The sequence below is a fragment of the Chanos chanos genome, chromosome 1 (assembly GCF_902362185.1).
Source record: "Chanos chanos chromosome 1, fChaCha1.1, whole genome shotgun sequence".
Lineage (NCBI taxonomy): Eukaryota > Metazoa > Chordata > Actinopteri > Gonorynchiformes > Chanidae > Chanos > Chanos chanos.
In genome coordinates this window covers 61743948-61756981 of record NC_044495.1, presented here as the reverse complement: position 1 = coordinate 61756981, position 13034 = coordinate 61743948, and the positions used below count along the sequence as shown (strand labels likewise).

The following is a 13034-nucleotide window of genomic DNA, read 5'->3' as shown; positions in this document are numbered from 1 at the left end:
TGGTTATGTCTCATTATACAAGTGTAAGAGAGTAAAATTCTTACGTTATGGCACCTTGACAGTTGCAGCAACATTGGTAATAAATAACAATAGAATAGCAAAAAAATTAAGGAGCGATAATATAAATAGTTTTAAGTGTGTATAAAATACAAGGAAAACAATGTGTGTGTGTGTGTGTGTGTGTGTTTGTGTGTGTGTGTTTCAGACGATGGAGTATGCTGAGCAGAGGATTCCAGTACTGAATGAGTTCTGTGTGGTCTGTGATGAGGCTCACGTGTTTCAGAACGGACCCATGCTCAGAGTAAGTACACTCAACACACACTCACTCACACACATATACACACACACATACACACTCACACACACACACACACACACACACACACATATACACACACACATACACGCATATATACACACTCACACACACACATATACACACACACATGCACACACACACACACACATATATACACACTCACACATGCACACACACACACATATACACACACACATACACACACACACACACACACACACACACACACATATATACACAATCACACACACACACACACACACACACACACACACAACAGCATAACAGAATGAACCAATTAATGCAATATCCAATCCAACTGTACTGTAACTACACTGTATATCACAGAGTCTGTACTGTTTTATATATGTATGTACATGAGACACAGATGATGAGAATTTTAGCATATTCAGCTGTAAGGGCTGGAGTCCTTTGGTTGATTTATTGTTTTGTTCTGTCTCTTGGAGATTGTACTGACAGGAGTAAATCTTTCCTTGAGGTGTGTTTGTTCCGGTGGGTGTGCGGGAGACCCGGGGTGACCTTGGCCAGATTTGACTGACTGTGTTTTATGATTCTCCTCAGTCCCCAAACTCTGACAGAGAGGAAATTTTCACCTTGGCATGAGGCGATTATGAAAGCCAAGGATTTATTCTTATAAATGTTTTATGAGTGAGATCCTTCTGAGGAGTGAATGCGGAGTTAGCGGGCCGGCTAGCGCCTCAGCCCGCGGGAGACAGGCTAATGCCTCATAGACAGGACAGAAATGTATTTATGCTGCTTTAATGGGAATCACGGAGTTGTTTACCGTGTACGTGATAACCGTAATGTGCAAATGAACTAATGATATCTGTCTGTGTGTGTGCGTGCGTGTGTGTGTGTGTGTGTGTCTGTTTGTTTGTTCGTGTTTATAGCCCACAGTGTGTGAGAGAGAGCTGTGTGTTTTTGCCTTCCAAACACTGGGTGTTATGAACGAGGCTGCAGATGAGATTGCAACTGGTGCCCAGGTAAACAATAACACACTCACACACTCACACACACACGCACACTCACACACTCACACACACACGCACACACACACACACACACGCACACACACACACACACACACACACACATATACACACACACACACACACAGACACACACACTCACACATATACAAACACACACACACACACTCACAGACACACACACACACACACTCACACACTCACACACTCAGACACACACGCACACACACGCACACACACACTCACACACACTCACACATATACAAACACACACACACACACACACACACACACACTCACACACACACGCACACGCACACACACACACGCACACACGCACACAGGCACACACACAGACACACACACGCACTCAGAAGTCTGGTTTTACCTGTTTTGACCTGTTTGGACCGATTCTCTTCAGAAATGTCTGGAGAGAAAAACAGGACTCAGGGATTTTCATTTAAACACTCATAAACCCTTATGCAAATGTTGAGTTATTTTTGTCCTGTAGGATGCAAAAGTTATGCAAAGATATGCAAAATTAGTGACTGTCTCCAAACTCTGTCTCTGATAAATGGACTAAGTTTGCTGAAAGAACTTTCCAAAACTCTTTCATTCTCTCTGATTTTACAGGTTGTGGATTTGCTAGTCTCAATGTGTCGATCTGCATTGGAATCACCGCGGAAAGTCGTCATTTTTGAGCCCTATCCTTCTGTGGTTGATCCCAATGACCCCCAAACTCTTGCCTTCAACCCCAGGGTATGTTAACCACCCCGTAGCTTCACCTGTCATTACCATTCATGACCAGCAGGGGGAGAGGAGGCACAGCACAACACCCTGCATGTCTGACTCAGCTCAATGTCAAATGTGGCCAAACACACAGGATGTCCAATGACTAACACTTCTCTGCTCTAGTGCTGTAGTATTTACAGTCTGTCAGTGCCTCTCTTACTGAACTAGCCGCCCATTCTTCTAATGCAAGCCACAGGAAAGTGACACTCATGTCTCTGCAGCCGGCAAGAGTAAATGGTCAGAGGGTTTTGTGGTCTCAGCTCTGAGAACTGATCTGTGTTGTTTCTCTCTCAGAAAAAAGACTACGACCGAGTGATGAGAGCCCTGGACAGCATTACGTCGATCCGAGAAATGACCCAGGTAATGTCCAGCCACGCCCCCTAGCCCCGCCTCTTACCCGGTCTCATCAGTCACCAGTCAGCCACGCCCCCTGTCCCCACCTCTTACCCAGTCTCATCAGTCACCAGTCAGATCCACTGCCACTGAGAGTTTATCCACCACTCCACTCAGACAGAGAGAGAGAGAGAGAGAGGGAGAGAGAGAGGACGAGAGAACGGGAGACAAAGAGAGAGAGGGAGAGAGAGAGAGAGAGAGAGAGAGAGACTGGCTGTAACAGGAGTGACTGTTCTGTTCTGTCCCTCTGCAGGCACCGTACTTGGAGATAAAGAAACAGATGGATAAGCATGATCCACTGGCCCATCCACTGCTACAGTGGTAATAAAGCTCTCCTTACAGTCCAAACACACACACAGACACACACACAAACACTCTCTCACACACACACATACACATACACACATACACACAAACACATACACACACAAACAAACACACACACACACATACACATACACATACACACACACACACATACACACAAGCACATACACACACAAACAAACACACACACACACACACACACACATATACACTCACACACACACACAAACACTCACACACACACACACACACACACACACACACACTCACACACACACAAACACACACACATCTATTAGATTAATGTTTGTTCTGTCTGTGACTATATGGGTGACATTTTAGATTCCTGGAACATTGGAAATAGGATATGAGATTGTGAAATGAAAGAAAACATTGCTGATTTTCTCTTGTAGCTGTTATGGTGTTCTGGGTTATGGTATGATCAGTGTTGTCCCTAATGAAGATGTTCTCTGAATATTCCTCCTGTAATCTGTAACTCTGTAAGAAGGTACATGAGGGGCATGCCTGGTTGGCTTCAGGGTTCAGTGTCTCCTCCACGTGATTCATTTTCTGATGCATTTCTGCTGCTCTCTGGCATTTTTTCTGTCCGTTACAGACTCTCTCAGCAGTTCTCTCCAGTGTGTGTGTGTGTGTGTGTGTGTTCTCATGCATCAACACACGTTTCTGTTTTTCTCACAGGGTCATCTCCAGTAACAGGTCTCACATTGTGAAACTACCCGTCACTAGAGTAAGTCATTTCTCTGTCTTAGGCGGAGTCTGTGTGTGGGGGTTTTTGGCTGATGTAGCATTGAGTGTGTGTGGAGTGTGTGTGTGGGGTTATTGGCTGATGTAGGGTTGAGTGTGTGTGGAGTGTGTGTGTGGGGTTATTGGCTGATGTAGGGTTGAGTGTGTGTGGGGTTATTGGCTGATGTAGCGTTGAGTGTGTGTGTGTGGGGGGGTTATTGGTTGAGTGTGTGTGGAGTGTGTGTGTGTGGGGTTATTGGCTGATGTAGAGTTGAGTGTGTGTGGAGTGTGTGTGGGGTCATTGGCTGATGTAGAGTTGAGTGTGTGTGGGGTTATTGGCTGATGTAGGGTTGAGTGTGTGTGGAGTGTGTGTGTGTGGGGTTATTGGCTGATGTAGAGTTGAGTGTGTGTGGAGTGTGTGTGTGTGGGGTCATTGGCTGATGTAGAGTTGAGTGTGTGTGGGGTTATTGGCTGATGTAGGGTTGAGTGTGTGTGGAGTGTGTGTGTGGGGTTATTGGCTGATGTAGGGTTGAGTGTGTGTGGAGTGTGTGTGTGGGGTTATTGGCTGATGTAGGGTTGAGTGTGTGTGGAGTATGTGTGTGTGGGGTTATTGGCTGATGTAGAGTTGAGTGTGTGTGGATGGGGCATTGTGAGAAGACCACGCAGAAGCAGTTCCATGGAGTCTCACTGAAGTGTTTCATCTCTTTTCTGTCCAAACAGCAACTGAAGTTCATGCACACTCCACACCAGTTCCTGCTGCTCAGCAGCCCACCAGCCAAAGAGTCCAACTTCAGAGCAGCCAAAGGCCTGTTTGGCAGTACCTTCGCCTTCCAGTAGGTGGCACTGTCCTTCATATCTACCACAGACCCTTCTCGCTTTGTTCTTTTCGTAACTGGGGTGTCAAACGAGATTTTACACTGTACCGAGATGTTACAGACTCAGAGGCCTGGATTCAAAAATCATTCACTTTCAACAGACATAAACAGAGACATATATTTGAGTTAGATGTTCTCCTGATCTGACTCAAATGAAGCACTGGTTTGACTTCAGGAATTTGATCTGTGGGATCATAAACTTGTCACTCGTCATACAAACTTTTAACTTCATTTCAGCTCTTTGTCAAATCATACCCGAAATGTTTAAAAACGAGTGTTTTTTCCACGTGTGGATGTATGTAATGTGATGGGGTAAATGTGTTGAAAAAGTGATTAAAGGGCTTTTCCCCTCCCAGCGGATCTCACATAGAGAACTGGCACTCCATTCTGAGGAACGGTCTGGTGGTCGCGTCCAACACACGCCTCCAGGTAACAAGCCCCACACACGCACACACACACACACACACCGCACACACTCTCTTGTTCATACATTAGTCACAAACATACACCACACACACACTCCTGTTTGTACATTTGTCTCAAACACACACTGCACACACACTCCTGTTCATACATTACTCACACACACACACTGCACACACACCCCTGTTCATACATTACTCACACACACACAGACTGCACACACACCCCTGTTCATACATTACTCACAAACACACACTGCACACACATCCCTGTTCATACATTACTCACAAACACACACTGCACACACACCCCTGTTCATACATTACTCACAAACACACAGACTGCACACACACCCCTGTTCATACATTACTCACAAACACAGACTGCACACACACCCCTGTTCATACATTACTCACACACACACAGACTGCACACACACACCCCTGTTCATTCATTACTCACACACACACAGACTTCACACACCCCTATTCATACATTACTCACAAACACACACTGCACACACACCCCTGTTCATACATTACTCACAAACACACAGACTGCACACACACCCCTGTTCATACATTACTCACAAACACACACTGCACACACACCCCTGTTCATACATTACTCACAAACACACAGACTGCACACACACCCCTGTTCATACATTACTCACAAACACACAGACTGCACACACACCCCTGTTCATACATTACTCACACACACAAGTGTAATGTGTAAGAGCTGGTCTTAACCAGAACTCAAGTCGTTCTACAGTGGGCAAGGAATCTGTCAACCAGTCTGACCAGCCTGTGTTTTCACTCCGATGGCTCCTAAAACCCTGAATGTGTTCAGCTGACCTGTAGTCTGAGAAAACTGTGTTTGTATGTGTTTGGAGTTAATGTTTAGTAGGTGAGGTCACAGTGTAATATGACACTCTGCACAGAGAACAGAGCAGTCCTGTGATGTGACCATCTTCAGCCGCTTTACCTAATGCATTACCTCTATAACGTTTGGCTTTGATTTTCAGCTCCATGGCGCCATCTATGGGAGTGGAATATATCTCAGTCCGATGTCAAGCATTTCCTTTGGCTACTCAGGTCTGATCACTACACTCTGGTCTGTCAGCTCTCATTCATAACGGATCTCCTTCATAACAGACCTCATTCATGACTAAACATGATTTATAAACACACATAGGCAGCGCTGAACCTCGTTAAGTCAATCTCTGTTCATGTGTTTAAAAGCCTGGAAATAATGACACAGTGATTTATTTTTCCAAAGGGATGAATAAAAAGCAACAGAAGGTCACATCAAAGGACGACACTGCTACACACGGCAAAACCAGTGTTCATTCACAGGTACCACACAGACTGGTTTCCACATGTTCATACACATTTAAGATGGAATTGTGTTTAAAAGACCAGTGTTCATTCACAGACATTAAACAGTTACATCTGATTTTGTTAAAGGAATGCTTTTAGAATATGGTGCATTCTTGTTTATGTTTGTAAATGCGGTACATGTTTTGTGGACACTGACTGAGAACTATTCAGGGGGTCTTAATTTTGTTTTGACTAGAGCCAGCCCTCTCAGAAGTCTCTCTGTCTCTGTCTGTTAGTGTTTTTCTGATGATGTCACCTTCCTGTTTGTGTTTACAGTCGCAGAAGAGGGGTCAGCATCCGCAGTTTCTGCAGAGTCGAAATCTCAAATGCATCGCTCTGTGTGAAGGTACGCCCCCACCTGCCACAGACTTCCTGGGCTGTTTGTGTCGCTTTGAATGAATGACCTCTCTCGTTCTGTTTTTTTCGGTTTGAATGACCAACATTTTCTGTTGTGGTTTTTTTAAACAGTGATTACTTCGCCAGACCTGCACAAACACGGCGATATCTGGGTTGTTCCAAACACGGATCACGTCTGTACGCGCTTTTTCTTTGTGTAAGTAAAGACTGTGCTTGAACATAGCTTGTGTTGCCTGCTCAGCCGTGTCAGCGTCTGACTGTCTGTGGGACTGAGGTATGAGAGGGGCTTTTCTCCTGTCCTTTGACAGATATGAGGACGGCCAGGTCGGGGACACGAGCATTAACACACAGGAGCCCAGCATCCACAGGGAGATCCTGCGTGTCATAGGCAATCAGACGGCCACCGGGTGAAGGGAGAGGAACGCTACCCTGCCGGCCTGCCCCGCCCCGCCCCGCCCTACCTTGCCCCGCCCTCCTCTGACTCAGAGCTGGATTTTTGAGTGCAGGAGGCGTACACCATGTGTATTTTTTGGTAAAACAAAGCAAACAAACAAAAACAAAACAAAACACTTTAAATTAAACAGAAAATGATCTATACTATTTCTATCCCTGAGGCAACCGAGCGGATTTACAGGAGTGTGTTTCTGCCAACTGTTTAAACCTTACCATTTTGCTAAGTTTATAAATGAATATGAAAAATAAACATGTTTTTCAGACCTGGTGTAACCCTCAGTTTGACTGATGGGAAATGTATTTTTTGTAGTGAAAACGTCAAACGGTACCAGACTTGGGAGAGAGTTTTGAGATTTCTGCTGGTCGTTATCGGGCCTTTCTGGGGAGGTGTGATATTCCTGTGTAGTTGCTTATCGTCCCATATTGTTTACGAAGAGCTGTACTGTACAGACACACAGCTCTGTGTACAGACGGTCTGGAGATGCACTTTATTTTTCTCTGCATAAACCATCCCTTCAAAACTTTATCATATTTTAAAAGGCCTTTCAAAGTAGAGAAAATCTATTCTGCATTTTTTTTTATTTCTTAATTCTTCATATTTTAATGGTAGTGGACGTGGATGCCCCGCCCCCAGCCCCCGGGGTTGAATGCTGCGTCCGAAGGTGACAGCCAGGTGGACATGTTTACAAAGCCGGTCTTCTAACCATAACAGCAGGGGTCAGAACCTTCCTCTGTGTATTCTCTGTGTTTCTGTGCAGGGGAGAGGAGAACTCTGTGTATTCTCTGTGTTAATATGCAGGGGAGAGGAGAACTCTGTGTATTCTCTGTGTTAATGTGCAGGGGAGAGGAGAACTCTGTGTATTCTCTGTGTTAATATGCAGGTCATTGATCAACCCGGGTGTACCAACAGGTTTACAAATTCACAAGATTTATTTTCACTCATACTTAGATATTCATGCTCCAGTCTCTAATCCTGCATCTTACACTCTGTGAACAGAGCCGGTCAGCTGTGTGTGTGTGTGTGTCTACTATACCAACACAGAATCCATACTTCATATGTCATAAGAAGAAACACAAACACACATAGATCTGGCTTTCCACTCATATTCAGTTGAGTCGTGTTTTATAAGAGTGTGGTTTGGTATTTTGGAGGGTAACGGGCACTGATGTCATACTGTGTGGAATGAGTGTTTGCTTCTTATTGGCAGTGTTTAATCAGTTCACCTCAACCGTTCTGTCCCTGCCTGCACTCAGAATGACACAGCTATCACACACCCATTTACAACAGCTCGTCACACACACACACACACACACACACACTCACACTCACACACACACACACACGATTTTGGCACCTCTTAGTAATCCAGTCAAAAATGAAACTGTTTATTGATCTGGGTCACAGTAACACAGTGAGTGAAATCTGGAACTTAAAAAGCATGAATTTCAATAAACAGTAAACGAAGTCAGAGAGAAGTCTAATTGAAAAGTGCAGATTGTCAGAAGTGTTCAGAAATACAGATGATGTAAATACTGGGGTGCTTTAAATGTTGAGCGATAATTAAACATCAAAAAAATGTAAATCAAATGTAAAAAAAAAAAAATGAGACAGTGTGTTACACTCTTTTAAATCAAATGAATAATGATGATGTTGTTTCTTTTTCTCATCCGGTGTTTGGTAAGCACTGTTTACAGTTTTTTAATTTGTCTTTTTTCTGATTTTCATAAAAAAACCCAAATCGCCACCATAGATTGACTGAGAGGGGAAGCGTGTGTTTGGTAAACTGCACTAAGGTTAAACTGACTCTTGTGTTCCTAAGTCAAGCTGTTTTCACCTGAGAACCCAATAAAGCATCATTAAGGAGAGTGAGTGAACTGGTGAAAAGCGCTGGAGCCTGTGTGTACTGTAGTCTGTGTTGTGGTCCTCTGGGCTGGGACCAGACTCTCTGCTCTGGCCTGACTGCTGGGGAGGGTTTGGTCTCTGTGGGTTTGTATTTGTTTTTCCTGCACAATCTGCTGAACTCCTGTCCTGCCCTTCAGACTCTGGTGCCTTACTGATGGATCAATGGCAAACATGTGACAAACCTGTACAGAATGTAGATACTGCCACTTCAACACCAAGGCCAAATATTTTCTCTATTATGTTTTTACTTTTGCTTTATTTTGCAAAACGAAGCAAAGCTTTTTTGGCTTTTTACAAGTTAGGGATAATAGTAGCTTACACACCTGTTTCTGTTCATTAAAATCAAGTTTGCTTATGAAGCCAATGGTTCTACTGCTGCTTTTACTAGTGTTGTGTCCAAACAAGGTCTGTGTGTGTGTGTGTGTGTGTGTGTCTGTATGTGTGTGTATGTGTCTGTATGCGTGTGTCTGTATGTGTGTGTGTGTGTATGCGTGTGTGTGTCTGTATGTGTGTGTATGTGTGTGTGTGTGTCTGTGTGTACGTGTGTGTGTGTGTGTGTGTGTGTGTGTGTGTGTGTCTGTATGTGTGTGTATGTGTCTGTGTGTGTGTGTCTGTATGTGTGTGTGTGTGTGTGTATGTGTGTGTGTGTGTGTGTATGTGTCTGTATGCGTGTGTGTGTGTGTATGTGTCTGTGTGTGTGTGTGTGTATGTATATGTGTGTGTTTATGTGTATGCGTGTGTGTGTGTGTTTGTGTGTGTGTGTGTGTGTGTGTGTGTGTGTGTGTGTGTGTGTGGGCGGGGGGGGGGGCATGATCAGCATGGGTCTGTACAGATGTGATTTCAGTCACTGAGAAACATTTTACTGCTTTAATCAAACTTCTAGAATCACTAAATCACTTGTTTGATTTAAAGGTATAACAAATAGCAATTAGTGACCAGTTACAAAAACAACGACATCTGATTATTATACCGCATTAGTAAAAATCTAGTGAACTTTGATAAAGTGCCTTAGCTGGCTGGTACAAGGCTTTAATGCAGTTAGCATACGTACATAACTTCATTTAAATGTATTTATCCACAATCACAGATACTTTCATTAATCTGTCATCATTCTTAAATCTTGGTTTCACATTGTACTACACAGACATATACAGATACACAACTTTACATTTTAAATCAAACACGTCACTTTGACTGGTGCCAAACACATGCCATTCTCTTCACATTCAATTCCATGCTGTCTAGTTGGTGCAACGTTAATGAGCTTTCACTTTCACTTTCATTGTGAGAGTATAGTATTTCTCAAACCTGTGGGACCAGTAGACACCAGCCCAGGGGGCAGTAAACTGGAACAGCTCCGAGAGAACAGACGGAACTTCGCAGCACGAGAGGGTCAAAGTCTCACGTATGACGCTGCTCGAGTCATCTTCTTACCTGTCCGACCTGTCTGGCTTCTCGTCTGTAAACACAGCGCTCAGTAAATGCCTTTGACTTTAAGCTCTCCTTGTACCCGCTGAAGATAGTCTGGATCCGGGTAGCCGTAACTGTGAGACAAACACAGAGAAAAGTCTTAAGCTGTTAGGAGAAGGTTTGTGAATGCTCTGTAGTGCAGTGCAGGTCAGTGAGTTATAGTGAATGAGATTTGTTTAGTGAGGTATGAATATGAGACTATTAGTTTATGCCAGTGAGTGATATTGCATCACACCCTGCATCACTGCTTACAGGAAGTCCACCTCTCAGAGTTCACCGTAAAGCAGTACCACTAAAACCCTGGTTTTTAGACATGAAGAGCGAATACTTACTACGTGGGTCCACCGTGTTGGGACGTTTTGTGGTGAATGTCGTTCCATGTCACCGCGTTGTTGTGGCCAGTAGTCGAAGATCGGCCGATGGTGAAAACGAGTCTTTGGTCGAAGGCTTGCGCGAGAAGTTTCAGCACTTTGTTGCCCTCTTTCGAGTCTGGGAGGTAAGCCGTGCGTCTGGTACCCGTGTAAGTCTGTCCGGGATTTGGGTGCTCCTCCTACGGACCACACGAAAACACCTGAGTCCGACTGACGTCTGACTTTTCTGCACTGAGTCGTAGCTCACAGACTTAAAGGAATCAGCTCAAAGGAATGTGCTGCCATTCTCTGCTTTTAAGGACATGACACAGGGTGAATGGAGACTGACTGTTAAAACACCAGCTTAAAGGGGACAGATAATCAAATCATAGGGTTAAAGGGGACACACAGGGTTAAAAGGGGACACACAGGGTTAAAGGGGACCATTAAAGTTGCACTGCCTCACTCTCACCAGGCTGAACTGCACATTCATAGTCAAGGCTTAAACGGAGTTAAAATGTTTTATCACCAAATTAGTACACATTGAAAACATACCAGTTTATCTTGCACTGGTAAACTCACCCCTTGAATTCCACTGGGGATGTCATAGTAGATTGTGATGGTTCCGTATCCCCCATAGCCTGGTAAGGAGGATGGGCTCCTCATCACATGCATGGTTCCACCCTCTGGTTGTGTGCCTTTGAGTTTTCCATACAAAACCCCACAGATTGGACAGGCTGGCTTTATGTCAAACGCAGTTTTCAAGCAGCCTCGACAGAACGCGTGTTTACATTTAGACAGAATCTCAGTCTCTGACTTCACCAGTGTGTCCAGGCAAATGGGACATGTTTGTTCTTTCTCTGGTTTCTGGTCCTTCTGGACAGAGACGCTCGATGTTTTGACGCTATCTCTCCGTGCAGGATACACACCCTGGGCAGGCCTTGAGGAGGTACCTTTTAGAGCCTCCTCAAATCTCCCCAGGCTAAGGAAGCTCCCCATCAGAGTAACAGTACGTGGATCATCGCTGAGGATGTGCAGGGGCAAAGGAGGGTTCCTGAGATGCTGCAGTACAGTGACATCTCTCTGAAAGGTTCTTTTTTGCAGATCAGTGGCGATCTTCTGGTAAAACGTTATAAATTTCTCACGAGCAAACTGTGCGTGAAAGGCACTTTTGGTTTGGTCCAATAGTTGAAAGGTCACATGACCTTTATGCTCTGTAATGGAAACCTCATTCCCCATTATCCTGTCCAGCTCTTTGCCATGTAGTTTTTCAACGTAAGCCATTATTTCTGGATCAACTCTGACAGGCTCAACTTTGACCTCAGGTGTGCGGTTCTGCCCACGCTGCAGGTCGTCTGCAGAGCTGTGGTCCTGTCTGCCATGCCTTACAGAAACTCCATTCTGTACGTGTGGCACCAGTGGTGCCAAACTCCTAACAACATCCTCAATCTCTCCAAATGTACCTCGAAAAATGTTGATTTCTGTGTTTACCTTCACCTTACATCCACTGAGTACGTCCGCAACACGATCCGTCTTTGGAAAGGCTTTTGGGTCAATGGTGAGAGTTACATCTGAAAATATCTGCAACGAAGTCAAAGCTGCGTTAGCCCACAAAACGATAAGTGTAACATTTATATATAAGCGATACTTTCAAAATAATTTTACACAGTTTCGGCCCAGCTGACGAACCGAATGTTTTTCCCTCTAATACAAGTGTAAATCGTTTGATATGCACTTACACGGAAAATAATTTATAGGCCTGCTCTTGCCAAAAATGCCAAACATGAAGGATTGCATAAAGAATATTATCTACAAAACAGAACACCAGGCACCTTCTCTTGTCTCATGAGAGTAAACCCTTGAGACAAGAACTAAAATGAGTATCTTTCCTTTCCTTTATACCCACCTCTGGTAATGGCGCTGTCGCCATGGTCTGCGCGGGGTTTTTATCAGGTCTCTCACCGTCTCAGGGTCGCTAAAGAAGGTAGCACAACGAGAGACTTCAGAGGGGGCTGAAGCAGGTGAATAACATATGGCAGAAAAGCACCAATAAAGCGCATTGCACTTATTTACTTTACTGAAAGGCAACTATTCAGAATCAAGGTAAGAACAAAACCCTCCACCCTGTTTTTGTTGTCATTACATGTTGCTAGGATGGCAGCTAAACCACACAGCTTTTTCTAATACTTTCGATTTCACCGGGATAGGAAGTGAAATACCGTATTGCACCTAA

General features: G+C 44.3%; 2 protein-coding genes across 2 annotated transcripts in view; one reads left to right on the top strand and one right to left on the bottom strand.

Moving 5' to 3' along the window:
- parp8 (poly (ADP-ribose) polymerase family, member 8) overlaps positions 1 to 7036 on the top strand; it is a 42435-nt gene extending 35399 nt beyond the window's left edge. Inside the window, 13 exon segments of the mRNA XM_030781079.1 lie at positions 206 to 301; positions 1231 to 1323; positions 1963 to 2088; positions 2416 to 2481; positions 2768 to 2835; positions 3541 to 3589; positions 4306 to 4418; positions 4817 to 4889; positions 5914 to 5983; positions 6168 to 6244; positions 6545 to 6614; positions 6737 to 6821; positions 6934 to 7036. Coding sequence (XP_030636939.1) covers positions 206 to 301; positions 1231 to 1323; positions 1963 to 2088; positions 2416 to 2481; positions 2768 to 2835; positions 3541 to 3589; positions 4306 to 4418; positions 4817 to 4889; positions 5914 to 5983; positions 6168 to 6244; positions 6545 to 6614; positions 6737 to 6821; positions 6934 to 7036 — 1089 coding nt within the window.
- A 3419-nt stretch (positions 7037 to 10455) lies between these two features.
- On the bottom strand, positions 10456 to 12238 carry LOC115825975 (probable E3 ubiquitin-protein ligase DTX3). The gene is made up of 3 exons (XM_030789659.1): positions 11384 to 12238; positions 10784 to 11001; positions 10456 to 10525 (listed from the first exon to the last, which is right to left on the bottom strand). Exons 1-3 carry the CDS (start codon positions 12083 to 12085, stop codon positions 10456 to 10458), a joined length of 990 nt encoding a protein of 329 aa, XP_030645519.1. The 5' UTR covers positions 12086 to 12238.
- Positions 12239 to 13034: the final 796 nt, after the last annotated feature.

What these genes read in the sequence shown, in the direction of transcription:
- LOC115825975 (XM_030789659.1), bottom strand. Translation starts at nt 12,085, where the DNA reads ATGGCTTACGTTGAAAAACTACATGGCAAAGAGCTGGACAGGATAATG. An exon ending in TCCCCAGTGGAATTCAAGGG is followed by an intron (nt 11,002 to 11,383) that starts GTGAGTTTACCA and finishes TGTGGTCCGTAG; the next exon opens with GAGGAGCACCCAAATCCCGG. An exon ending in CAACACGGTGGACCCACGTA is followed by an intron (nt 10,526 to 10,783) that starts GTAAGTATTCGC and finishes TTTGTCTCACAG; the next exon opens with TTACGGCTACCCGGATCCAG.